Here is a 26,810-nt window from a genome sequence, read left to right on the forward strand (position 1 = left end):
CCACTCAGGGCCTCTGTTACCCTCTTCTGAAACCAGACACCCATGTGTTCCATGTCTCTCTCTCTCTCTCTCTCTCTCTCTCTCTCTCTCTCACACACACACACACACACACACACACACACACACACGCAGGCAAAACACTCTCACACATAGATAAATGTTCAAACAAATTCACAGTTAATCTTGGCTACATAGAGTTCTCGGCCAGCCCCGGCTGGGGGAGTCAACGAGTGAAGGGAGAATGTCAAACCTTGGTGTGTGGGAGGAACTGGGGCGTCCAGCAGAGGAGGAGCCTCACACCTGTGTCTTATGGTGGACTGGAAACAAACTCCTGGGGCAAGAGCTCTGGAGTTGGTGTCTCCTGTTCTGTGGCTTTTGCACCTGGTGCGCACAGGACATCTTTGCTGAGCAAGTGAATGGTTGGCTCCTGTGAGAGCCGACCTTGACTCCTGAAGGTCCGGGGCAGTTGATGGTAAGCAGGTGATAAGTGTTTGCTCAACACTACTGAGCAACACCTCCAGTTCCAGATGGAAGTTTGTCCCCTCACCCCACTGCAGTCGGGTCGGTACCCCTTCACCCTCCCTGCACGTGCGGGTGGGGGGGGTGAGAGTGTGTGGGGGGGTTAGAGTGTGTGGGCATCCTCTTGGGGCTTCTCCAGCTCTGCTGGGGAGCTCTGTGGGAGGGCCATGGGCTGACTTGATGAGCGGAGCCTTGGCCATAGAACAGGGGCAGCTGAGGCTGCTCATTTACTTCCTTCAAAGCTGCAGGTAATCAACTCAGTGCTGTTTGCCTTGGCAGAGCAGTCATAGTGTCGTCAACACAAAGAGAAACAGCCTCCTTGGTTCTGCTGCTAGGTTACAGCAGCCTGAGGTAATGGAGCCTTTGGCCATTTCCCATAAGGTAGGAAGGCGTTCACTGCTGCCTTGGTAGTTAGGGAGTCACTGAGGCCTCCTGTCTTGTTAGACTAAGCCCTGCCCGCTAGGCTTGTAGTTTCCTTCCTCTGTTGTTCCCCCTTCGGAGCCAGAAATCACGTCTTTCAGGTTCTGGTTTTCCCCTCAGATCTTCCTCTACAGTTTTGTTTATCTGCCTCATGCTTCTGTGGATATTATTTTTTTGAAAAATATTTCTGTGGATGAGTGTTTTCCTGTGCATGTATATGGGCGCTCCATGTATGTACAGTTAACATAGAGGCCAGAAGAAGGCATTGGATTCCCTGGAACAGGGAATGTGGTTATGAGTCACCACATGGGTGTTGGGAACTGAACCCAAGTCTTTGGCAAGAGCAACGAGTGCTCTAACCCAAGGAACCGTCTCTGCAGTCTTTATCACCAACCATCCCTTAAAGAAAGGGTCTTTCTACGTAGCCCAGGCTGGCCTTGAGTTGGTAATCTTGCTGCTTCAATTCTCAAGTGCTGGATTACAAATGTGCTACCATGCCTGGCTCTATAATGCTTTTAACTACAATGTGACTCCTTTGCCGTTTATATAATTTTCAATAGTCTTACTTAGCTGTACTCTTAACTCTCTTCTGCCGGGTAAAGTCAAGAACACCGCCGATGTCACTGCGGCTTCGATGTGCATCTCTCCAGGGACCATGAGTTATGAGTTTTCTCCAAGTCTATACTAAACAGGAGTGACTTCAACTGGGGTTCATGGGAAAAAGCACAGAGCCACTGTGCAATCTCATTTCCCAGCAGACTGGAAAGTGGGAGGGCGCTCACGGCCAGTGAGTGACTCCTCCTGCCACAGGGCTTGTGGACCATGTTTTCTTGTTGGGCATTTGTAGGCATTGAGGAAATAATTGAAGGCACCCAGGCCTGCCCAGCCTTCCGACCCTGTGACACAGCGCTGTCAGAGAACTGCATAGCTCTTGAGTTACCAAAGGGATCTCATCTTTGGCTTTGTTTATTCCAAGCCAGAGTGAGAGAGAAGTAGAGACTTGAGCCAGATTCAGTGACCCAGCTTCCAAGGGGGCGCCAGGAAGCAGGTGTTGTGCTGGGTGAAGAGGCAGATGGAGAAAACCTGAGGGCTGCTGAGCAACAGGGCGCTTCTGTGTGTGTGAGTCTGAGCACTGACTGATGGGGAGGACAGTGCGTTCCCACTGCGGGCATGCACCCACGCTCAGATTTCTGGAGCTCTCAAAATGACCAGGTTGTTTGCTTTGAGCAGTATTAATATATAATTAATACTAAAGCTTGAGTCTTCCTGCCCCTCTCAGCTCTCGTGAGCTCTTACTTAACCCTGATTTAAGAACATGTTGGAGATTAGGGAGGGTCATAGCTACAGCAAAAACGGAGGCACAAATGTCCCATTGAAATCACTCCCAAATTCTAGTTGTACCAACTTCTTTTGCCAGCCGATGGGAAGCCCCTGGGGTAGGGCTGAGGGGCACCTTGTGCAGAGTGCTCATCTGCAGGACGCGGAGCTCGCCTCTGTGTTGTTGATTTTTAAGATGGCAGAGTGCATCTGCGCTCAGGAAACATTCTGTAATGCTGTCCTGTTGATCTAGCCAGCAGTGCTTGGATGGGAGGGTGCAGCGGGGCGTGATAGGCATGTTTGAGGTAAAGTTTGGAAGGGTGATGGGGTTCATTTGGGCAGGCCCATCTCCACGAGTCCAGGGGGGACAGCAGGGCTCTAGGTGGCTTCTGCCTGGACCTTCGTTCTCTGCCCCTTCTGGGCTGTGTCTTGGAGTTGGGAGTATTATGTAAGATTCAGTCCTGTTCCTGTCTTTTAATTTGGCTGTTCCTGGAAGTAAGACTTTGATTTACCATTCAGATCTGACTCATTCTTTTTTTAATTAATTATTTTTTGTTGAGACAGTGTCTCACTGTGTAGTCCTGTCTGGTCTGGAACTCAGTGTGTAAGCCAAGTTGATCTTGAAGTCAGAGATTCACTTGCCTCCTGAGTTCTGGTGTTAAAGATGTCACTATCCCCAGCTTCACTCATTGCCTTTAATAATATTTTAAATTTTTTGAAATTATAATTTTATCACTCTCCCTTTTCTTTTCCTCCCTCCAGCACCTCCTATGCACCCTTTTGCTCTCTGTCTCCCTCAAACTCATGGCCTCTTTTCCTTTGCTCACCCAGGCATACACTTGCATACCCATGCACACATGTGTACATACACACATACATACATTCATACACATATGCACATATAACACACATGTATAGGCACATGTGATACACAGACATACACATGCACACACATACATGCTACCCATACATGTACATGCATACCACACACAGAGATACATTCATACACATACAGACACAGATGACACATAGACACACATGCGCACATATACCACATACATGTACACACATGCACACATACATGCACCTACACACAGAGAGATACATGCACATACAGACACACAGCACACATACATGCACACACACTCCTAGAAATATACTTACAATCTGCTCAGTCCACATGTTACCTGTATGTGCGTGCTCCTAGGGCGCTTGGTATTGGATAACTAGTTGGTTGGGTCTTCCCTGGAGAAGACCAGTTTTTAAGGCTTATAACAGTGCTTTATCTCTGAGCACGTGCTGTGTAATGCCAATGATTTAATGAAAAAGGCTCAATTTAATTTTTATGTGTATGTGTGCGCAAACATCTGTGTGTGTGCGTGTGCATGTGTGTGTGTGCCTGTGAACACCAGAAGAGGGCGTCAGGTCCCTTGGAGCTGGAGTTTATTGGAGCTGCCTGGTGTGAGTGCTGGGAACCAAACTTTGGTCCTCTACAAGAACACCAAGTGCTCCTCGCAGCCGAGCTGCCTCCAGCCATGCAGCTTCAATGCTGTAATGTGAATGAACACTTCAGCTCTTTTTATCTAGTCCCTGGGACCTCCAGTTCATGTTTAGCAGGCAGCAGTATCAATGAGCCACTAGGAGGGAGCATGGGAAGGAGGCTCACTTGTAAGGAAGATTTCTCATAATTCACTACTCTTCTCCCTTCCCCTGAGCTTGCTCAATGTACTCCTTGTGACTAATCTCTCCTGAGCCACGAGCTCCTCTGAGAATCTGGTAAAAGCTATGGACTGCCCCCCACACCACCAAATGCACATACTGTCATTTCCCTGCTCTGGTGGTGCACATCCATCGGTCTCCTAGAAGGTCATGGACTCCAAGTTGAAAAATCTTGCTTCCTTAAGTAGTGGGGGCTGTAGAGGCCATAGAGCCAACCTTTGTGGCCCTGCTGCAGGCATAGACCAAGAGGACCGAGATTTCCTGATTCCCTTTCAGTCTAATAATTTCAGACAAAGTTGGCATATGCTTGAAAGTTGGGGAACATTTCAAATGTATATCAACGGAGAGATATTTGCATAATGAATCATTTGTATCAATGACAGGGAACACACACACCATCTTGACTCTTCTATGTTTCCCTCCGCTCTCCATGGAGCTCACAGAGGTACACGCTGGTACAGTGTAGGCGGCTGGGCTGTAGGAGATGCTCAAGTATGACAAACACATGCTTCCAGCTGTTAGAAGCTCATTGGCCCATGGTGGGTGTGGTGGCACACACCTTTAAGCCCAGCAGAGGCAGGTGGTTTCTGAATTCCAGGCTGGTCAGGGCTACACACTGAGATCCTGTCTTTAAAAACAAAGCAAGAAGAAAGGAACTCGTGGGCAGATAGGGAAGCAGGACAGGTGGGTTTGGTTTGGTTTTCGTTTTTACTTAAAAACGGTTCCTTGTCGGGTGGAGAGATGGCTCATTGGTTAAGAGCACTGGCTGCACTTGTAGAGGACCCTGGCTCAATTCCCAGCACCCAAAAGGCTGCTCACAACTGTCTTGTCTCTGGTTCCAGGGATCTAATGCCCTTTTCTGGTCTCCCCCAATACCAGGCACACGTGCACAGATATGTAGGCAAAACACCCTCCACACACCTAAAAAAAGGTTCCTCAGCTGCGGTGTAACTCTCTTGCATGTGCAAGGCCCTCGGTTCAACCCCCAGTACAGCACAAGGGAAAAAGATCAGAGAGGATTCCGTAGGAGTCTTTCTACAGACCAGCTGTAAGGAGAGCTGGCGTGCAGGTGGGAACCGTTTGTCAAATCGCACCACCGAGGGGCCAGCTGAGGGAGGTCTGGAGTTACCTGTGGACTGCATGGGTCAAACCAGGCGCTTCCCTCCCTCTCCTTCTCCCTTCCCCTCCCCAGGGTCTTTCTGTGTAGACTTCTTGGCCAGGTACTCACTATGTAGCTGAGGCTGGCCTTGAACTCACAGCTGTCTGTGATTACGGTATGAGCTTCATCTGAAAATACTTCAGTGTGTCTTTAAAGTGTGTTGTAGAGGCCTCTGCAGCACCACCGTGTCACGTCAAGGGCGAGACAGGCTCTCCAGCTGCGTGTCCTCCTCAGCAGTCACATTTGCCTCTCTTCCATATGTCACATTTGTTCTGGTTTTTAGAGACTTTGTAATAAATAGCTTTATTTTCATGGTACAATGCAGAAGGGACGGGAAATTCCCCTGCAGTCCCTCCCCACCCGACAGATCAGCTTTCACACCAAGGCTATGTCCATAGCTTCGTTAGGGCGTGGTCTTAGAGTTGGATGGTTTTCTGCCCTGCCCTAAAATCTTCTGTGCTTGACTGTAAGTCCCTCCCCCAGCCCCTGGGGAGGAGTCTTCTTTTTTTTAAATCTCTATAGTTTTGTCTTTTCCTGAATGTCACAGAACTGGGATTATTCAGTACATAGATTATTCTTTTCTCTCTCTCTCTCTCTCTCTCTCTCTCTCTCTCTCTCTCTCTCTCTCTTTCATAATTTCCCTAGAGCTAGTGATCCTCCTGCCTCAGCTTCCTGAATTCTGAGTTTACAGTTTGTGTGTTCATTTAGAGGGACATCTTGGTGACTTTTAAGTATTCAGCAGTGATGAGTTGAACTTCTGTGAACATCTATGTTCAGGATTTTATGTGGATTTAGGTTTCGGTTTTAGTGGTAAATACCAAACAGTGTATTACAAAATAAGAGTAAGTTTTTGTGTGAAGTGTCTCCCACTGTGGCTGCAGACGTTTGTCTTTCTCCAGCAGCACCGAGAGTTCTGTTGTTTCCCATTCTCGATATGGTTGTAGCACGCAGTACCCTCAGATACCCACACCAGGACTGATCCCCGTACACTGAGAGGCCAGCCTGGACTGCAGAGCAAATTCTAGACCAGCCTGAGCTACAGGGCAGCCTGTGCTACAGGGTGAGACTTCTTCTGGGAAAGCATAAAAGAAAGAACAGTTAGGATGTTCGCTATTGTGGTTTGCTCTGTTGTTCTAACCGGAGATGCTGCTGGGGGCAGTCGGACACTTTGTCCTGATTTCCCCTCTGTGTTACGTGCCACCAGGAGCTGATCCGGAGCCCGTCCTCAGCCCGTTCCGTGCACTGTTACTCAGAATAGACTCTTCTGAAATCGGCACATCACCAATTTTACATCTGTCTCTGTTTTGTTTTGTTTTGTTTTTATTTTGAGAATTCCTTTTTTAAAAAAATTAATTTATGTGTATCTCTCTGTGTGTGTGTGCGTGCGCGTGTGCGCGCGCGCGCGTGTGTGTGTGTGTGTGTGTGTGTCTGTGTGTGTGTGTCTGTGTGTGTGTGCATGTGTGCCAGTGGTGGTGGCTCCTGTGGGACCAGTAGAAAGTGCTGGTTCCCTGGAGCTGGGCTTACCGTGATTTTAAGCGATCTAAGGTGAGTACTGGGACCTGAACTCAGGTCCTTTGGAAGAGCAATACACTCTTAACCACTGAGCCATCTCTCCACCCCTGATCTGAGTGTTTAAAAAACAAGCTTTTGTAACTTATTCTTTCTTTTGAAGTTTATTTATTTATTTATTTTTACTAATGTTTTGCCTGTGTGTATGTCTGTGCATCATTTGCAAGCAGTGCCTGTGGAGGTCAGAAGAGGGCATTAAGGTCTCTGGACCTGGAGTTACAGATGGTTGTGAGCCACCATGTGGATTTTAGGAATTGAACTTGGTGTTGCTGCTTCTAACCACTGAGCCATCTTTCTACATCCTTTATTCTAAAGCATAATCAAGCGTTTATGTTCCAGCTCCTTTTCTTTGACAAAGTATAGCAAATCACAGGGTTTGGGTGTTTGTTTTTCTGCTTTGCTCTTCAAACTTAATATTCTATCTTGGAGATATTTCTCATTGTGGTAATAATATGTATTTTTAAATATCTATGAAAGTAAATTATCAAATTAATTACTCTGACATTTGACATTAAATTTCTCTAAAAAAAAATAAGTTAACCTCATTAAAAATATCTTTTCAGTGTTGTGTTTGGGGGCATAGGGGAGCAGGGTGAAGTGAGTGAGTTGGGGGTCTGAGCCATACCTGGAGGGAGGGTGGGGACCTGATGGTAAGCACAGGCCATTCGGAGGTGAGGATGTGCCCATATCCCTGGGGGACTGGAGCCTGGCCAGAGCTGCGCACCAGCCATTGGTGAAGGGTGTTTTGTCTTGGTGAGTTGGTGCCCTGTAGGTGGGAAGGTGTCTGAAGTTACAGCCATTGCTTTAAGAAAGACAGACTAAGCGCATGTGATAACGAACATTTCTGTGCTAGGGACAGGGGCTATTATCTTTTTTAAAAGATCTGTTTTCTCTTAATTTTAAGGCAGGGCCTTACTCTGCGGAAGTGGATGACCTGGAACCTGACCTGTAGACTAGGCCGCTTCTGTCTCCTGAGTGCTGGGATTACAAACGTGCAATACCACACCTGGCTTGTTTTTTGTGTATTGTTTTTTGTTTTTGTTTGTTTTTCTATGTGTGTATGGGTATGCCTGCATGAGTGCAGTTGCCCAAGGAGGCCAGAAGAGGGCATCACATCTTTGGGAGCTAGAATTATAGGCTGGAAACTGAGCTTGTGTCCTTTGCAAGAGTATACACACTCTTAATCAGTAAGCCATCTACACACCCACCCACACACACACGCACGCACGCGCGCGCACACACACACACACACCCACCATTACTACTAACTAGGATTGAAGTGTGCCATTAGGACATAAAAGTTGGGGGCTGGGTTAGTTTGGAAGTGAGGGGCAGTCACCACTCACAGCAAGAGCCTGCTGGTATTCCTCAGGTTTCAGATGGCTCTCAGGTCTTATTTCCTCCCAGTGTGTCTGTGACCTTGGGTATAGTTATTTAATGTGCTTTGGGTCTTGGCTACTCACAACAATGGGAAAGAGAATGGTTGGCTGGGATATTTGCATCTCAAGGTTATTATGTGGTTCCAACTAAGAATATATGTCAGCCACTGTGTTTCCCCTCTGGGTATCTTAGAGCGTCTTGGCATATACACTGTGGTTCGAAGTATTTGAATGAATGAATATTTGTATAGTTTTTGTGACTATTTGCATATCTGTTTTTAAACAGAGACCAGATGAGGAAGCTGTGGTGGATCAGGGCGGGACCAGCACAATTCTCAACATTCGCTATGAGAAGGAGGAGTTGGAAGGTAAGTCCCAGGGAGAAACCAGTCCAGGGCTCACACTCTGTCTGTCTTTCTAGCTGTGAAACTCTGTCGGGGGAACCTCCTTAGAGCCGAGGTGACGAACCCCACCCGTCCAGTCAGCTCATCAGAGACCAATGCTCAGAGAACTGGGAAACTCGACATAAATACTAACAATTTCTTTGAGGACGTGAAATACTCATTTAGCTCACTGATTTTTTTTTTTAATAACCTCATGGAAATGTAAAGTATCAACACATATTTAAAAGAAAATAAAATATGAGTAGTTTTTTAAAAGTTCAGTTTGGCTGTAATTTTTTTTAACCACGGTTTTACTACTCTCTCTTCTGTTCTAACTATGCCCATTTCTACCTGATTAAAAAAATATATATCTAAGCAAGCAAATGGAACACAGAAATAGACCAGAAAAGACTCTGTGGGAGTTCACAGTAAACATCATATAAAACTCCAGTGAGATGGAAGGGGGAGGGGCCATCCTTGTTCCCTGGCCGACCCCAGCTTCTCACTGGACTGTTATATGGTGTCCTGTATTGCTTTATCCCGGGGGCTGGGGTGGTGGAGGGGCTGGTTGGATTCCTAATCATGGCTCCTCATTAGTGGTGGCATTCCTTATCCTGGAGGAGGGTTTGTGTCCAGAGGAGCCTTAATAAGGAGCGAGTCTGTGTCTGTGCGAGAGGCCCTGGGCTTCCCCTGCATGCTCCCTGACTGCTGCGGTGACAGCTTCCGATGCTCAGACAGCATGGGATGGTGTGTTCTCTCCGTGCTGCCTGTTCCCGCCATGGGCTTTGCATCCAACTGGTCCAGGCCCCAGAGAAAACTCAGCCTTTGAATGGGGAACGGAGGAAAGCTGGGGGACTAACTCGGCCTCTGGGTCTGTTCCCTGAGAATGTGGGTGGGTGGCGGGTGTGGGCTGCTGTGGAGGAAGGCCTTTGTGAGTCAGGCACTTTGTACCAACTCTCCTTTTCCTCTGTAGTCTGTGAATGCCACCCGGCAAGAAGATCACTCCCATAATTTTGAGCCAAATGTGAAGCAAGCTTTATTAAGTGCTGGCCAGAACAACGGCCACTGACCAGTCCCACACCCAGATTCTCAGAGTCTGGCATGGGAGTGCATTAGCCAGGGCCCTAAAAAGGCAAAGCCCACAAGGCTGCATCCAATCAGCGGCAGGCATAGTGCTTCCTGCCTGCGTACATCCAATCAGCGGCAGGCATAGTGCTTCCTGCCTGCGTACCTCCAATCAGCGGCAGGCATAGTGCTTCCTGCCTGCGTACATCCAATCAGAGGCAGGCATAGTGCTTCCTGCCTGCGTACCTCCTGCCTACATGAGATGAAGCACATCTGGTGTAGTTGGGACACCCAAGCTTGTTTACAGAAGCAGACAAATGCATAGCCTGTTAACGTGCATAAGCAGCAGTCCCCAGCATTCGAGGAAATCGTTTTTGTGCTACGGGGCTAACAGGTTAGAGGCTTTGTTTTATAGATCTCTGAAGCACAGTAATTTAAACACAAGCCCCAACTCCAGCCTTCACAGTACCTCAGGCATGTGCTGGTGTTGTTATCCTCTGTAAGCTGTGGGGACTGACTGGGTGGCAGGGGAGACTCATGGAATCCTCTCTCTTCAGCCTGCTGTGGAGCAAAGCAGGCAGATCTAACCCCACCGCCCCGCCGCATCATATAGACATACTCTGTGACGCACCCCCGAGTGTATTGCTAGCAGCTCCGCGGTCCTCTGGCTGTTACCCTGTGGACCTTAGTCCTCTGCTGAGAAGGGAACATGTATGAGTATTTTCTGTGTACTTGACAATAGCATAACGAACTCCTACAAACTCTCTTGGATTTTGAAGGCCAGGTCTCACCCATCAAGGTCATCTGTGGAGCTTTGGGGAGCAGCATCTCCAGATGGCAGCATCTCCAGATGATGTCACCCCTTTCTGGTTCATGCTCTCCTCTGCTGAGAGGAAAGCTGGAGGATGACACATTGTGGAGGGCACTGTGTGGGAAGTGGCCTTTTAGGACCAGATCCTTTTGAAAACTTGAATCTCTCCTGTTAGCTCTTAAACAGTAGACTACATGCAAATGGAGGCCCAGTCCTGAAATGTCAGAGCCAGAGGAGAGGAGAGGAGAGGGGAGGGGAGAGGAGAGGGACTGGAGTTTTCTGAGGGTTGGGTATGCTATGGGTCCCACCCAGACTCACATTGAGGTGAAGCTGCATGTGGGGTGGTGGCATCTCCTACAGGCACACCCAGAGAAAAAAAGCCTAGCTTTAATAGAGGATGCCATAAACTGTGTCCTGGTTGAGGGAGGCACATGCCATCTCTCGAGGTTCTGTGGCTGCCGAGAAACCCTGTGTCTTCTTTGCCCTTATTTTGTATACTTGCCCATGTTCCCGTACACCATTCTCGGAGATGTTGGTGACAGTAAATATGGGTCCATTTGAGTGAACTGATTCCATCAGTAAGAGTTATTAAACAATCGAGAGCAACTATGAGCCGAACTTTCCTGAGATAACTCAGAGCAGCAGCACATGGGGTGGGGTGTGCATCTCAGGGGGTGGGGTCTCTCTCAGCCCTGTGGGTGACCAGGCACTAGTGTGTGTTAGAGGAATGGCTGTTCCTATTTTTCCTGGCAGACCATTACTCCTGATTAAGTACTAGATTTATGATGCTTGACGTCAGCTTAATGCATTATGGCTTTAGAGGCTTATGTGTATTCCACATGTAAGACTTCCCCTGTGTGTACTGACTTGGAGTCACCCCGTAAGCCCTGGGGAGCAGAGCTTAGTGCTCACTAACACGAGCTGAGCTGCATTCGAGTGCTGGGTAAACAGCATGCAGGGCAGCGCGCTCCGCAGGCCCCTCGTGTCTCTGTGGGTGACTCATGCCTGTGGTTTCTCTTCTGCTCCAAAGATCCAGTGTCTCATTCATGGCTGCTCGTGCGTGTATGTGTGTGTGTGTGTGTGTGTACATTCTACATTCTTAATTTTAAAAACATCAACATCTTTCTTACAAATTTTACTGGACCAGGTGCTTTATTAGCATGTTGATGGGCTCAGTAGACTGGTCTGACTGCCTGAGGAGAGGCTGGCGGGCTCAGTAGGCTGATCTGACTGACTGAGGAGAGGCTGGATAAGAAGGAAGGGTGGTGGCTGAGCTGCTGGGCTGGGCAGTGGGTGCCTGCCTGGTTGGATGACCAGTGAAGTGATCATAGAGTTAAGTTGGTGGGGTCACCAGGCTGCCAGAATCCAGCTAGCGGCTTGGGCTTTATTTCCTGGTATCTGTTTGCCGTCTATTCTACTAATTTTACTCAGAAAGATCTGAGTCCTTGCTTCAGAATTCCTAGCTCAGAGACTGACAGGCCATTGTCGTGACAGCCATTTGGTCCTTCCCAGCTCCGACCCTGCTGAACTAGGTTTCATTTTTGGCATGTCTTTCTGGTGTTTTCAAAAGGCAGGGAAGGTGTCTCCTCTAAGATGGATGCTTTTCCTTCTTCCTACAGAGCCAGCAAGGGCGTCTAAAGGATGTCTTTCTCTTTACGCCCTACCAGCCTGGTGGGGATTTAACTTTTGAGGCAGATCGTATGGTGTGTGCTCAGTACATACAGAGCCCCTCCCTGCTCCCTTCGGCAGCACTGTGGAGATTCGAACAACTTAAGCATTGTGTTGGCACCTAAGAATGGCCAAGGCTGGACCTCCTCTAGGACCTAGAACATTAATTAGAACCTAGATTTACGACATCAGACAGTCTGTGGTTTCTCCGTGCTTTACTGTGATCGTCTCAGTGGGTAAATTAGTCAAAGAGATGAGGCCTGATAATGGGTTCTGGTGTTTTTCTTTTGAGAATGTAGATACAATTAAATAATGCTAGCAGTTTTCCAGAGTGGGTGCCCTGGGGGTGGTCAGAACATGGTCAAAGAGAAGCAGTAGTCACAGCCACACTATTGGGATAAGAGGAAGCTCGTGGTCGGGACAGCTCTAGCAAAGCCAAGTCCAGCTCTGCGCAGATACACGAAATTTCACAAGAGCCCAGTCACCGTTCGGGAGGCCGAGTGACGACGTGATCACCGTGGGAGCAGTGTGCACATCCACCTTAGCATGCGCACTGGGCCCTCGACTGAAGGCATCCCCCGATGCCCCTCTCCTGAAGGCACCCCCCCCATGTCCCTTCTCCTGAAGGCAACCCCCCATGTCCCTTCTCCTGAAGCCCCCTCTGATGTCCCTTTTTTCTCACTCAGGAGGTTCCTTCTGATGTTCCCTAATTCTTCCTTTCACATGGTCGTCCCCAGACACAGTAGCTCCTCAGTCTGAGGTAATCAGTTGTACTTAAAAAGAATATTTTAGTTTTCATTATGGCTGTGTTTTCCGAAGACTTTGTGCATATTCTAGATGTTGGGACAGAACCCGGCACAATTAGGTGACGCCATTCCATTGCCAGTGCCACCACAGGTGACTTCAGAGATGAGCTGTGGGGATTTCACGGGTGTATTAGGGTGGAATACCATCAGTTATGGATGGCATTCAGTTTGCTCGCACTTTACAGGGTGCCCTGAGAACGCCAGAGACATGTGCAGACTAGCTTTATGCCAGCTCTGCACAAGGCAGGGTCACCTGAGAAGAAGGACTCTCAGCTGATTTGCCACCATAGGACTGGCCTATAGGCCAGTCTGCATGGCATTTTGTTGACTGGTGACTGATGTGGTGGGACCAGCCCACTGTGGGCGGTGCCACCCCTGGGTAGGTTGTCATAAGAGAAAGTAAGCTGAGCAGGTCACTGAGGAACAAAGGAGTGAGCAGTCCTCCTTCGTGGCCTCCACACAAGTGCGCCCCACCCCCACCCCCCAACTGTGGTGTGGACGCCTGAGCAGAGAGAACCCTTCTCCTCCTGAGCTGCTTTGGGTCCTGGTGCTCTATCACAGCAGTAGTCGCCCTGACTAAGACAGTCTGGAATCCTACATCTTAGCAGATGGCCACTTCTGCTGTTCCTTCTTGTACACCCAGGGATCTGCCTGTCCAGAGTGTTCTGATATGTACATGACAGTCTTGAGGTGGGGGACGGGAGGAGTGTACTTCCACCAGAGAGCATTCTCCCAGCCTCCCCACATGCTAACAAGTCTGTGCCCATCTTCTAGGCATTGCTGTTCCTATTTTGTTTCACAAAGAAAAGGAGAACTAGACAGATGTTAGCATCGCCCCAAGGACCCCGACCTGCATTGGATGGTGGGGCGCAGACTGTGGAGGCTGAGCTGGCTTAGCACCTCACCGCTGGTGAGGGAGGATGAGGACTTGGCAGCTCTCCTCAGAAAGTCTGACTTCTGAGGTGTCTGCCCTCGCCTGCTGTGTGTCTCAGGCTGCTCAGTTTGCCTGTGAGCTCCTCTCAGCAACCCTGACAGCTTATTTATGCTCCAGGAGGGGGTGATCCTGTACAAGGTCAGTTTCTGGGGCTCCCGTAGTTCACTTCCTAGGGATGGAAGGTCTCACCTCTCTTCAATATCCATGTTGCTTCTTGCATTTCTCTCACCCTGTGGCCTACTGGTGTTCCTCCAAGATAGAGGGTTTCAAATGCAGAGGAAGGTGCTCCACAGGTCAGCTAGGACGACGACGACGACGACATCATCTGACGACGACAACGACGTCATCGTCGTCGTCGTCGTCGTCGTCCTCCTCCTCCTCCTCCTCCTCCTCCTCCTTCTCCTCCTCCTCCGCTCTGGCAAGCACTTCATGCTCATCGAGTCCTTTTGTGGCCCCTTTCAGATCCGAGGCTCCCTTAGGTCATCCTGCACCCTGAGCAGGTCTCAAGGGTCTAACCCAGGGGAGGCACTTGGAGATACTCCATCTGCTGAATGCAGATACTCCATCTGGAGTACTGAGTGCATGAGACAGTGCAGGCAGGATGGGGAGAGGTGGGGATTTAGCTCCATGGTGGAATGCCTGCTTGCTCTGGGGCACGCTAGAGCAAGTGCAAGGCCCTGGAATCCGCACTCAGCTCTGGGCAGAATCAAAGCCAGGACCTTAAGGAGTGCACAGGGAGTAAGGCAGTTGCTGGGCTGTAAGCAAGGCAGAGGAAGTGTGTGGGAAAAGCTTTAGCTGAGGGCTCTGAGTGACTTGGAAGAAGGTCAGGGAAATCAGAAACCCTGCTGAGGAGGCAGGGGATTTGCCCTGAACTTTGGGTAAGTGCCTGTGCAGAAAGCCCCGACCCATTTGAGGAAGAGCAAGCAGCCTGGCTCAGGTGGACAGGGTGAGGTGGTGCAGCGGCTGTGAAAGGTGGGTGGAGCTGAAAGCAGCTACTCTGGGGCTGGTGAAGGTGCAGAGATATACATGCAGGTGGTTTTCCAGATGTTCCATGCTGGCATGCAGGGCTACCCTGTTCTCCAGATGTTCCGTGCCGGCATGCAGGGCTACCCTGATCTCCAGATGTTCCATGCTGGCATGCAGGGCTACCCTGATCTCCAGATGTTCCATGCCGGCATGCAGGGCTACCCTGATCTCCAGATGTTCCGTGCCGGCATGCAGGGCTACCCTGATCTCCAGATGTTCCGTGCCGGCATGCAGGGCTNCTGATCTCCAGATGTTCCGTGCCGGCATGCAGGGCTACCCTGATCTCCAGATGTTCCGTGCCGGCATGCAGGGCTACCCTGATCTCCAGATGTTCTGTGCTAGCATGCAGGGCTACCTTTCAGCTCCCTTTGAGCAGATCACCTGGGTCTCACAGGGAATCATTTATTTTCATGTTGACTATGTGAACTTGTCATAAAGGAAGTAATGTCCAGAGAAGGGGCTGAGAACTGAGCGTTGGAGTCCTAAGTTCACAGGGATGAGCCATGATCTGGGCTGTGACCTGTAATATTACTTGAGGTATTAAATTTGTTAAAAAGGAAACCTCCTTCATCAAAGTAGGGGCAGAGAAAGGCTTGACATCTGTGACCTGTAGGACCCAGAACAAAAGGTACAGAAGGATAGAGTGGGGATCTGAGGTAACTCTGAGCTCCCACACCTCAGGTGGTTTTTGTTTGTTTGTTTGTTGGGTTTGTTTTTGTTTTATTGATTTATATTTATTTATTTATTTGTGAGACAAGGTTTCTCTGTGTAGCCCAGGCTGTCCTGAAACTCACTCTGTAGACCAGGCTGGCCTCCTACTCACAGAGATCTGTCTGTGCTGAGATTAAAGGCACTTGCCACCATTGCCTGGCTAAGCCAGAGATTTGTTTTAAAAATGTATTTTTATTGTGAATATGGGCATTTCGCCTGCAGGTGTATCTGTGCGTTATGTGTGCAGTTCCACAGGCCCAACACAGCTCATTAGCTCCTCTAGAACTGGACTTACAGTGGCTGTGAGCCACTGTGAAGGTTTTGGGAAGCAGACCCAGGTCCCCTGCAAGACTAGCAGAAACCTCTCACTGCTGAGCCATCTGTGCACCCACCAAGGGACTTACACAGTGACAGTGCCGTGAATGTAGGGGTGGAACCTCACAGCGTTTTTTTGTTTGTTTGTTTTTGGTTTTTTCCTTTTTCCTTTTTTCTCTTTTCTCTTTCCCCTCCCTCCCTCCTTCCCTCCTTCCCTCCTTCCCTCCTTCCCTCCCTCCCTCCCTTCCTCTCTTACTCGCCTAGGCAAGCCTCACATTCACTCAGTTGCCCAGACTGACCTCCAGCGTTTAGCCCACCTTCATCCTCCTGCGTGTTAGGATTCTAGGTGAGACGCCACACCTGCTGGGAGCCTGACTTTACAGGATTTTCAATTTGTTTGGGGGCATGTTAATCTCTATAGATTAGTGGTTCTCAACCTGTGGGTCTCGACCCCCTTGTGGCAGTCATCAACCCTTTCACAGTGGTCACCCAAGACCACTGGAAAACACAGATATTTACATTAGAATTCATTACAGTTGCAAAATTACAGTTACAAAAGTAATGGTTTTTTTTTTGTTTTGTTTTGTTTTTGTTTTATGGTTGGTGGTCATCCCAACATGAGTTGTATTCAAGGATGGAAGTGTTAGGAAGGTTGAGAGCCGGTGCTGTAGATAGAGACTAGAAGCTGTGTGGTAGCTTACACCTGAAATCACAGACCGAGGCAGGAGAATTGTGTGAAGCCAGCCTGGGAGACCAAGCTGGGCTACATAGAAAGACTCAAAATGAGGCATGTGGGAGTGAGCTTGACATCTAGAGGTACTGCTAAAAACAGATGAGAACAGGGTCAGGGGCAGCCCTTCCTGTGGTGGGTTGTCGGGCATCTGAAGACTGCTGTCAGACGCAGTCTTACTAAAGCTGATGGAGCTCTGAACACCAAGGAAGAGGGGCCTGACACATGTTGGGCTCTCCACAGAGTCTGTGGAACTGAGAAATAGGCTATGACAGAGATAGGATGAGTAGGTCTGGCGTCCTTACCGAGCACTGCTTTAGTAGGGGGCAGGGACAGAAGGCTGATGAAGGAGTAAAAATATGATCCTGCATGCAGTGGGATACGAGCACTGAGCTTTGGTTTGGTTTGCTCCGCCTTGCTATGTATTGGTTTGCCTTAGTGTTGTTGAGAGAAACTTGCCCAAGAACTGCTGGTGAGGTTCCTGCAGCAGCTTGCTGCTTCTGCAGCTTTGCCTCAGGCCAGTTGGTGAGCCTTGTAGTTTTAAGGATTGAACTACAGCTGCTGGTTTGTGCATAGTGTCTACTTGGCCAAAAGGACTGGACTGTAGCTGCCAGTTCGTGTGTGTGGTATTTGCCTGTCTAGACAACTGGTCTGTATTTGGTAGAGAACTGAGCTGTATTTGACATTTGCTATGGGACTGAACTACCAAAGAAGATTGATCTCACCCCCCAAATAATTATTGCTAACAGGTCCACTTCCCCCATATCCTAATAGCTTTTCTCTTCTACTACCTCTGCTGGGTGGTGGGCTAGAGGAGAGGTTGAACCCTTATTAAAAATAGATTGCAAAAATTTGTGCCTGGAGTTCCTGATGGGGAAGGAAGGAGAGGGGGAAATGGGGTCGGGCAGCTCCTCAGTGAGATGGCTTCTTAAGGTCAACCATGGAAGGATGGATAGAAAGGGAATGGGGGTAGCTTGTATGGGGTTAGGGCAGGGCAGTGGGGGAAGGTGCTCCCTCCTCAAAGGAAGAGTCAGTCACCTCCCGAGGGCCCCTGCCTTCCAAGTCAGGTGAGAAGAAAGGACGGCTCAGGGGGGGAGGAAGGGGCGCAGATTGGATTCAGGGGCTCCCTGGAAGGATGGGAAGAGCCTTGGGGACAGTGTGGGCACAGCTAAGATCTGGACGCAGAGAGCAGGAATCAGGTGGAAACGACAGACAGGACCCTGAGTGTTAGGCTTGGGAACGGCCATGAAGCTTTGATTCTGAACTGGGGGCTGGAAAGAAGGCTGGATGTCGGGCTGAAGATGAAAAACCAGAGAGGTTTGTAGGAGGAACGGGGAGCAGAAGACGAGAAAGGAGGGGCATCGGGTCAGTCGTCTTCCATCGCGTTCCATGTTCTCTGCTCTCTGTGCCCTAACTTTAATGTCTCTAAACCCAGCCTCGTTCCTTCTGACTTACCGTGTCGGTCAGCAGTAGTCTAGATGTCGTAGTGCCCAGTGCAGAGCTGGGCCCCTGCATGGTCTGCCAGCACCGTGTTTTCCTAGTTACTGCTCTGCGAGTTTAAGAAAACAAGCTTTAGTGTTCCTTTTAGAAGATGAATCAAGTGCTGGGCAGTGGCGCATGCCTTTAGTCCCTGCACCCAGGAAACAGAAGCAGGCTGGTATGAGTTTGAGACCAGCCTGGTTTACAGAGTGAGCTCCAGAGAAAGCCAAAAACCAAAACAATTAACAAAGAATCTAGAAAGAGTAGATTTCTTGTTTATGTCACGGCTGGTGATAAAATGGAGTTTTGAACCCAGGGCAGGCTGACTGGAACCTTAACTGCCCTCAACCATTTTTCTAAGCTGCCTCTCTGCCAAGACCTGCCACAATTACCATATAGTAACGGCTTGTTCAAGTATCACTCACGTTGCCCTTGTGATAGCAATAAGTAACATATATTCACAGTTTTAAAGTCAGCTCCCCTCTCACCTTTCTTCTCCCTCCCTCTCCCCTCCCCTCCTTCACCTCTTCCCTCTCCCCCTTCCCTTGTGCATGCTTCATTCTTGGCACTGAGGAAGATGAAGAACACTTTCTGCTGCCCCGGCCCCTTCCCATGCCCTGCTCCCTTGATCTCCCCACAAGTCCCAGCCATCATGCATTTTCTCATAGGTAGTATATGCATAATGAAGCACACATTCTTCAATTTGATTGTCACAATATCTTTTGAGGTTTCAGCCAAGTGCAGGACAAAGGAAGACACAACTCCTGGGGGTGGGGTGTGGGGAGGTGGGGTAGAGGAGAGAGTTGTCTATGAAGTTTAAACATTCCAGAAGTGACCAGTACAAAAACTTGTGATCTTGTTGCTCTTAATTATGCCACACCCTTTTGTGAAAGGAGTTCTCTCTGAGTCTTCTGCTTCTATCCAGGTCATAGAACTCTGTATGTGGGGGTTCGGATGCCGCTGGGGAGGCAGAGCCATCGGCATCACCGCACTCATGGCCAGAAGCACCGGAGACGAGGAGGGCGGGGCAAAGGAGCCAGCCAGGGCGAGGAGGGCTTGGAATCCTTGGCCCACGGTAACACCCTGGAGCAAGGACAGGGGTCCATGGTGGGGAGAGGTGGTGAGGCGTGGGCAGTGCAGGAGGCGCATAGCCATGTAAAGTCATCGTCTGGGGTTCCCAATAGGAAGGAGTACTTCTAAGGATTAAAAATGCCTTCCTGAAATTTTACATTTCAGCACCCCAATCAACAGCGTCAGAGTCCCTTTGCTAGGGAATTAGCCACTTCTTTTTACTGGAATTTGCTGGATCGCTAAGAAACTATAAACACAGCAAACCCGTTTATGTGCTCAGGTATTTTGCCTACATGTATGTTTGTGCACCACGTGAGTGCCTAGTACCCTTGGAGGCCAGAAGAGGGCCCCAGATCCCTGGGACTGGAGTTACAGACAGCTGTGAGCTGCCATGTGGGTGCTTAGAACTGAACCCAGGTCTCTAGAAGAATGGCCAGTGCTCTTAGCCACTGAGCCTTCTCTCCAGGTTTCTAGGTTCTTGTGGGACTTCTTCGAGTAGTCTCAGTTGACAGCTCTGCTCCCTTGTGGCGATGCTTCCATAGGCCAGCCTTTCCTCTAAGAAAAAGGAACGTTTAAGCCTGCGTTCAGGGCATCTTCTGTATACCCCCAAGCTGCTAGGCAGAATGCTGTTTTTGTTCTGATTTGGAGGTTGGTACACATGCAGACATTTCTCTCTCTGGTTGGTTTCCTAGACACCCCATCTCAGCGTGTTCAGTTCATTCTTGGCACTGAGGAAGATGAAGAACACGTGCCTCATGAGCTGTTCACAGAGCTGGACGAGATCTGTATGAAAGAGGGGGAAGACGCCGAGTGGAAGGAGACGGCCAGGTGAGTGTGGGGCAGACTCCTGCCTGCTGCAGCAGGCCTATCAGCCGGCCAGGCCTGCTTGCCTCTTGCCTCTTCTTGGGTAATGTGGTGACCAGTAAGCCTGGCTCCAGCTCTGCGTGGTGCAGGGTCAGTGCATGCACTGCTGTGGACATTTTCCACGGCAGAGAGTTAAACAAGCTAGTTGGCAGCGAGTCTTCCCTGTTTGTCTTCGTGAGTTTCTGAAGTCACACAAAGCACTGATAAAAATGTTGTTGTTTTATGAATGTGGTATCACTGTGTCCAAATGATGTAGAATTTTAAGAATTATGCTTATTATAGACAATTTTATAACTAAAGATTTTTAAGGGGCTAGAGCACTTGGCTTCTAAAAGACCCAGGTTTGATTCCCAGAGCCCACATGGCATCTCACTGTCTGACACCGTCATACAGATACATGCAGACAAGACACCAATGCACATACAATAAAAATAAATATTAAAAAATTTAAAAACAAATATAAGCAAAAGGAAATGGCAGTTACCTTCAATCCTACTATCCCAAGGATAAAACTAGGAATGTATTTGGGTCTTATATATGTGTTTGTAATTTTATGTGTGTCTCTGAATAAAAACAGGATGAGATTTGCGCTGTACCACAGCTTGCTTTTCCCACTTACTCTGTGTCTGAGCATGAGACCGGGAGTTAGTGTTCAGCATGACAGTTCAGGTTTGGCCCTCTTGCAGACCCCACCCTCTGTCTGTCTCTGGTGTCTCACATTGGCAATGTTTTCAGGTGGCTGAAGTTTGAAGAGGACGTGGAGGACGGAGGAGAGCGCTGGAGCAAGCCATATGTGGCCACGCTCTCTCTGCACAGCCTTTTTGAGCTGAGGAGCTGCCTCATCAATGGCTCCGTCCTTCTGGACATGCGTGCAAGTAGCATAGAGGAGATCTCAGGTACAGGGCAGACGGCGGGCAGAGGAGTTGGGCGTAAACTTAGAAGTATGAGAGTCAAGCATTCTGGCGCACACCGTAGTAACCTGCCTTTAGGAGGCCGGAGATCAGAATGCCAGGTTCGAGGTCTGAACTCTACAGCGATACTTTATCTCAAGCAAAACAAAGCAGAACATTGAGGCCGGAAAGGAAGAAAGTTAAAGGGTCATTGAGGCAGTGTTTTCCGTGCCAGCTGGGCAGGCGGCCTTAGTGCCATCCTAGGAACCTGTGACGGAAGGACTGGCTTCCGGAAGCCATGCTCTGACCTCCATGAGCACACCGTGGCACTTCCTTTCAACACACACACACACACACACACTAGTGGTAATGGTAATAATATAATAGTAATAGTACCTTTTAAAAATGAAAGATTTAAAAGCACACACTCTTCCTCTAGAAGAGATGCAGGAGATGAGCCGTGGCACCCCGCACTTCAGCATGGCGTGCGGGGTGGCCCGTCTAGTGGAGTTGTCTGGTGTGGTGTGCAGGGTGGCCCGTGGGGTGTGAGCGGATGTTAAGTGACTGTGTTTGGGGAGCACCGGTGTCTGGGTTATTCTGCCTCTCTGAGGAGGGGGACCTGGGGACCGAGGTCAGTCCTGATGCAATCCTGTGTCGACTCCTTTGAAAGGTGGTGGTGCCTGGGTGTGCCACCCACTGTGGGGAAAGTGGGATTAAAAAAAAAAAAAGTTCTATGTCAGTGTCCTGTTCATGGCTGCAGAGGCAGCAGAACCCAGGAGATCGGAGGCCATAAATGGGCATCAGAGAGGCCATACAGTTTATATAATGCTGAGGGTTACGGATGTCACTCGAGTAAAGTGTGTAACCCCAAGCCTGAGCTGCATGTGGCGCCGGCTAAGCCTTTGCACCTGGCGGGCAAGCCTCACGTAGCAAAAACGGTTTTTTGTGGAGGCTTATAAACAAATAGCAATAGCCGGACATAATCAATAATCTGAAGGGAACTCAGTGCTGTCCGCTACACCTGGCAGGGCACGGAAGCACATCCCCACACTGCGTTTGAAGAAACTGGGGTCACAGGACATGGTTTTTTGGAGTTTTTTTTTTTTTTTTCATAAGCACTCAGAATTCTCCTCACACAGCTCTATCCTTGGTCTGTGTTCCAAAAGGGTCACAGCTGTCTTTCACTGACTTGTAACTACATACATGTCTAAGAACCTGCCAAGTTCCTAAGAAAGCGTGTGCAGTGTTTTGGATAGAGGAATCCCTGGGAGTTAGTGCCCTACAGTCCTCAACAATGAGACCTCGGCCAAGCCTTGGCAGGGCAGCTGTAAGAAAGATGGAGGCTGAGTTAATTTGTCAGGCCATGGGAAGAGAGGAGGCAGGACGCTGCCCCCATGGGGCAGTGGCGAAAGGGCACGGTTTCTAGTGCAGCTCAGGAGGTAGAATTGATGGCAACAATCTGGCAGCATCCAGATGGCAGTGTCTGCGTGTAATCGGAGCTGCTATGACACTTGGGAAACAGATCTGAACTTAAATGTGCCTCTAGATCTTCTAAAGGTGGTTGAGGTGATTGTGGTAGTCAGCAGTGGGGGTGGGGATTCTACCTGTCTGAAGCTGGCACAGGGGTCGTAGGCCAGGTGAAAGAAAAGTGTCACCCTTGGAGACTGAGGGTCACTCAGCAGTGTCACAAAAATCAGAAAACAGCCACCAAGCCTGTGTTGTTAACCTCCTAGGACCGCTGGGACACATCCCCAGCCATGTGGTGGCCATGCCCGTGATCCCAGCATTCAGGTTAAGGCAGGGAGATCAGGTTCAACACTAGCCCAGGCTTGTGGCAAAATCTTGTCTCAAAATAAAACCAATGAACCAATCAATAAGTTTGGGAATCAGAAATCTGAAATGAGTTTTAGTTTGGGCTGCATATTCCTCAAAGGCCCACAGCAGGAACATTTCTCCTGGTCCTTCCAGCTTCTGGGAGCTACAGGTGCTTTTTGATTGAGGATTTTTTTTTTTTCTTTTGGGGAATTTTAAGAGGGAAAGAAAAGATAAAACTGGTAGAAGAGGGTGGAGCAGCTTGCCGCTGCCGCCCGCCGCTCCTTCCCCAGGCACCTGATGCGGGTGCTCTGTTCCTGTGTTGGTTGGAATCTCTGCTTTTAGACCTGATCCTGGACCAGCAGGAGCTGCTCCGAGACCTGAGCGACAGCGTGCGGGTTAAAGTGCGGGAAGCCCTGCTGAAGAAGCACCACCACCAGAACGAGAAGAGGAGGAACAACCTGATCCCCATCGTCCGCTCCTTTGCTGAAGTTGGCAAGAAGCAGTCTGACCCGCACTCCATGGACAGAGACGGTGAGGGGGGGGTTGTGGGCGCTTGCGGTTTGTCTTGTTGGTGAGACATTCGGGGACTAGCCGGAGGTGCTGACGTGGGGTGGGGGGAGGCCGTGCTGCTCCGCACTACATGGAGGTGCTGACGTGGGGTGGGGGGGAGGCCGTGCTGCTCCGCACTACATCTCTTTGGTGAGCGGTAAGCAGGGTGGCCTGGGACTGGTACCTCTCCCCCCCCCCCTGCCTTGTGCTCTGTGAAAGAGAAAGGGAGCAGCTGTGAGGAGAGTGCCCAGTGCCCACACTGCTGATCTGGAGCAGAGAAGGGAACCCTGCAGCCTTTTTCAACTAGCAGACGTCTTGGCCTAGACACAGAATGCTGTAGCATAGACAGGCTTCTGTGCTCTTGGCTCTACCGTCCGCAGTCTGTGGCCCTGGACAGTTTGTTAAAGCCCTTCACATCTCAAGTTAATAAAGACCATAGCAGGACTGTCCTTCGCTTCGGGTGCAGGTGGGTTGCAAACTCTTCAGCTGCTAATGGCTTCCTCCCCGTGGCTGGGCAGGGCCTTGTCTGCATTATCTTCTAGTCTAAGTCAGAGAGTGCAGACCTGTTTTGGGAACCTGTTTCTGCAAGCTTTCTGTAGAGTTCCATGTGCACTTCTGGCTGAAGGTCACCACGGCTATAGAGAAATAAGAGAGGCTTCGACGGCTGAGGAAGATGGAGGGAGTCTCCAGGCCTCCTGCTTACCACTAAGTGTGTGGGGACAGATGTAAAGGGACCCTGCTCCCTGCCGCAGAGTCCTCTCGACCTCTGCTGTGAGGGCCGGGCTGTGTCAGAGGGGAAAGGACAAGCTCCTAGCAGATTCTGTTTGGCTTTCTCCCTCCAGGGCAAACGGTGTCTCCTCAGTCTGCTCCAGCTTCAAACCTTGAAGTGAAGAATGGTGTGAACTGTGAGCACAGCCCTGTGGATCTGAGCAAGGTGAGGAGATGCAGCAAGGTGGCCTCTCTCTGTTATTTCACAGTCCCAGGACTGGTGCTGCTTCTATGGACAGGGTGCCCATCACTCAAGTCTTCTCCCTTTGTATAATGTACACCAGCCTGGGTGAGGCTGGCTCCTCAGTGACGGCCCTGCAGTTCCTTCTCATCTTCAAGTTGTCAGGACGGCATTGTGTGGCTGCCTCCTGACACTCCTGATGTCTCAGACGACTCTTGGGGGCTGTGACTCATGCACGTGACAAAGCAGTCAGATATTGGAAAAGAAAAATACTGCTACCCAGAGCCTTCGAGGAGCATGACGGGATGGAATCAGGCCAAAGTTCTTGCACTAACTTTGATTCTTGAGGTGGCTCAGTAGGTAAAGGTGTTTGCTGCCCGAGGATCTCAGTTCCATCCTGAATCCCTCACCAAGCAAGGAGAGCACTGACTCTCGCATGTGTGTGTGCTGCTGCTGCATGTGTGGGCACGCACATGCACACGCTGATTTACATGTATAATTTCTAGTCAGTATTCCTCCCTGGTCTTAGTTGCTTTGTTTGTTTGGTTTTTTTCCGTTTGTTTGTTTTGTTTTTAAACAGTGGGATTGATGTGATCTGTGCTGCCTCCACGCATGGATTTTGTGGAGATGAAGTAGAACAGTGAGAGATGTTTTTAACCTTGAATGACATGTGAAGTGGAGCTGTGGAGAAGGTGGTTGGTGTTGAAGATGAAATCACCAGAAGGTTCTCGTGCATTTCTAGGTGGATCTTCATTTCATGAAAAAAATTCCTACGGGAGCAGAGGCGTCCAATGTCCTGGTGGGAGAGGTGGATACGCTGGACCGGCCCATCGTGGCCTTTGTGAGGCTCTCCCCGGCAGTGCTGCTCTCTGGCCTGACGGAGGTGCCCATCCCAACAAGGTAACGTGAGGCTAGGCTGAGGGCAGCCTACTCAAAGCAGACTTGCGTGAGTGCTGGCGCTGGAAACTAAAGTTAGGGTGTGCTGCATGGAGAGCCGTGTCAGGGTTCCTTGGAGCAGTGGGAGCAGGCTGGCATGTGACACCGAGAGGCGCTCTCCCAGTCAGAGGGCAGTCTCCTGGGAACCGGCTCTGGGCAGAGGTACTGGTGTCTTTCCACAGCGCTGGCAGGACTTGGCCCACAGGTGGTGGCGTGGTGATTCGGAGCCCACTAACTGTGGAGTTCAGATGTGGGGAGCACAACTCCTCCCCAGGGCGCTCCTCTGCTTCCTTACCCTGCCCTTCCCTGTCTTCTTATTAGAACAAAGAATGGGAATTAGATGTAACCTTGGATTTACACAACAACACTGTCTTTTGAAAGGACATCCTTCAGGTAGCTAGAAATCATGTCTATGGTAACTCTAAGAAATGTAGCCAGCCACGTTAGTGAATAATGTCTCATAAATAGCTGCAAATGGTGTTTGGCCATAACAAGGTGACATTCAGCTACAGGCTAGTTCTTTCCTTGAAGGCACAGTGACTCTGTGTGGTAGCAGGGAAAGGCACAGTGACTGTGTGTGGTAGCAGGGAAAGGCACAGTGACACTGTGTGGTAGCAGGGAAAGGCACGGCTTTGCTGTTTGGAGAAGATAAGACGCCAGTCTCTGTCCTTACTTACAGAGCTCCCTCTTTGTGTGTTTTGGCAGATTTTTGTTTATCTTACTGGGCCCAGTGGGAAAAGGGCAGCAGTACCATGAGATTGGCAGGTCCATGGCCACCATCATGACGGACGAGGTACGCGCCGCCTCTGCCCTCCTCATTCTCTCACAAATGCTGAGTGCTTGCTCTGTCCCAGAAATTGGATGCGTTGTTGGGATAAAGTGATGGTTGTCACAGTGTCTGCTGGGAGCAGTTCAAGGAACATTTCTGAGAGCCATTGAAGAGCGAGGCGAGCCCCCTGGGAGGCCTTTCTGGTGCTGCTATCTCTTGTTTGTTTTCATATAGACAGGTTCTTACTACGCAGCCCAGGCTGGCCTTGAACACCCAGTGCTGGGATTGTAAGCATTTAGCACTATGGCCACTTAACTCTCCCCTTTTCAAGTAATTAAAGATGCAGAAAATCCAAGTAGAACATATAGTCTTTGTATTTAATATAACTTGTGAAACCTGAGTTAACTTTCCTGAGACTATGGCTAATTAAATACATTGATGCCATTTGCATAAGGAAATACTTGATTCCATGGAAACAAGACCAGTTTGCATAAGGTCAGGATATGCCCTTACATGTCACATGTAAGCTGTGGTTTGCTGTCCCACACAATTGCTCTGTGCTATGCCGTACAGTAGAGTTTCCCGGGTGTATGTCTTAGTGGGCAGAGGGAAGCGTGGGCTGTTTATGACCTCTGATTCTTTCACGGACGTCTTCACTAGGGAGCCCTTCTAGTTTCAAACACGACTCTCAGAGTCTCTGTGAGTCTTGCCTGTCTCTAACCCAGGTTGGCCCTCAGCTTGGCAGACTCCCTCCCTCAGCCTCTGGAGTGGCTCTACAGGTGTACACCGCACACTGAGCTTGGGTTCCTCTACAGGTGTACACCGCACACTGAGCTTGGGTTCCTCTACAGGTGTACACCGCACACTGAGCTTGGGTTCCTCTACAGGTGTACACCTGCACACTGAGCTTGGGTTCCTCTACAGGCGTACACCTGCACACTGAGCTTGGGTTCCTCT

General features: G+C 49.6%; 1 protein-coding gene across 1 annotated transcript in view; it reads left to right on the plus strand.

Annotated features, from left to right (window-relative positions):
* Slc4a8 (solute carrier family 4 member 8) overlaps positions 1 to 26,810 on the plus strand; it is a 57,870-nt gene that overhangs the window by 4,922 nt on the left and 26,138 nt on the right. The window contains exons 2-9 of the mRNA XM_021216851.1: positions 8,369 to 8,450; positions 18,936 to 19,085; positions 19,774 to 19,909; positions 20,681 to 20,841; positions 22,993 to 23,181; positions 24,042 to 24,133; positions 24,891 to 25,048; positions 25,790 to 25,877. Of these exons, the coding sequence (XP_021072510.1) occupies positions 8,369 to 8,450; positions 18,936 to 19,085; positions 19,774 to 19,909; positions 20,681 to 20,841; positions 22,993 to 23,181; positions 24,042 to 24,133; positions 24,891 to 25,048; positions 25,790 to 25,877 (1,056 nt within the window). The remainder of the gene's footprint in view (positions 1 to 8,368; positions 8,451 to 18,935; positions 19,086 to 19,773; positions 19,910 to 20,680; positions 20,842 to 22,992; positions 23,182 to 24,041; positions 24,134 to 24,890; positions 25,049 to 25,789; positions 25,878 to 26,810) is intronic.

The sequence above is a fragment of the Mus pahari genome, chromosome 17 (assembly GCF_900095145.1).
Source record: "Mus pahari chromosome 17, PAHARI_EIJ_v1.1, whole genome shotgun sequence".
In the NCBI taxonomy this organism is placed as follows: Eukaryota; Metazoa; Chordata; class Mammalia; order Rodentia; family Muridae; genus Mus; species Mus pahari.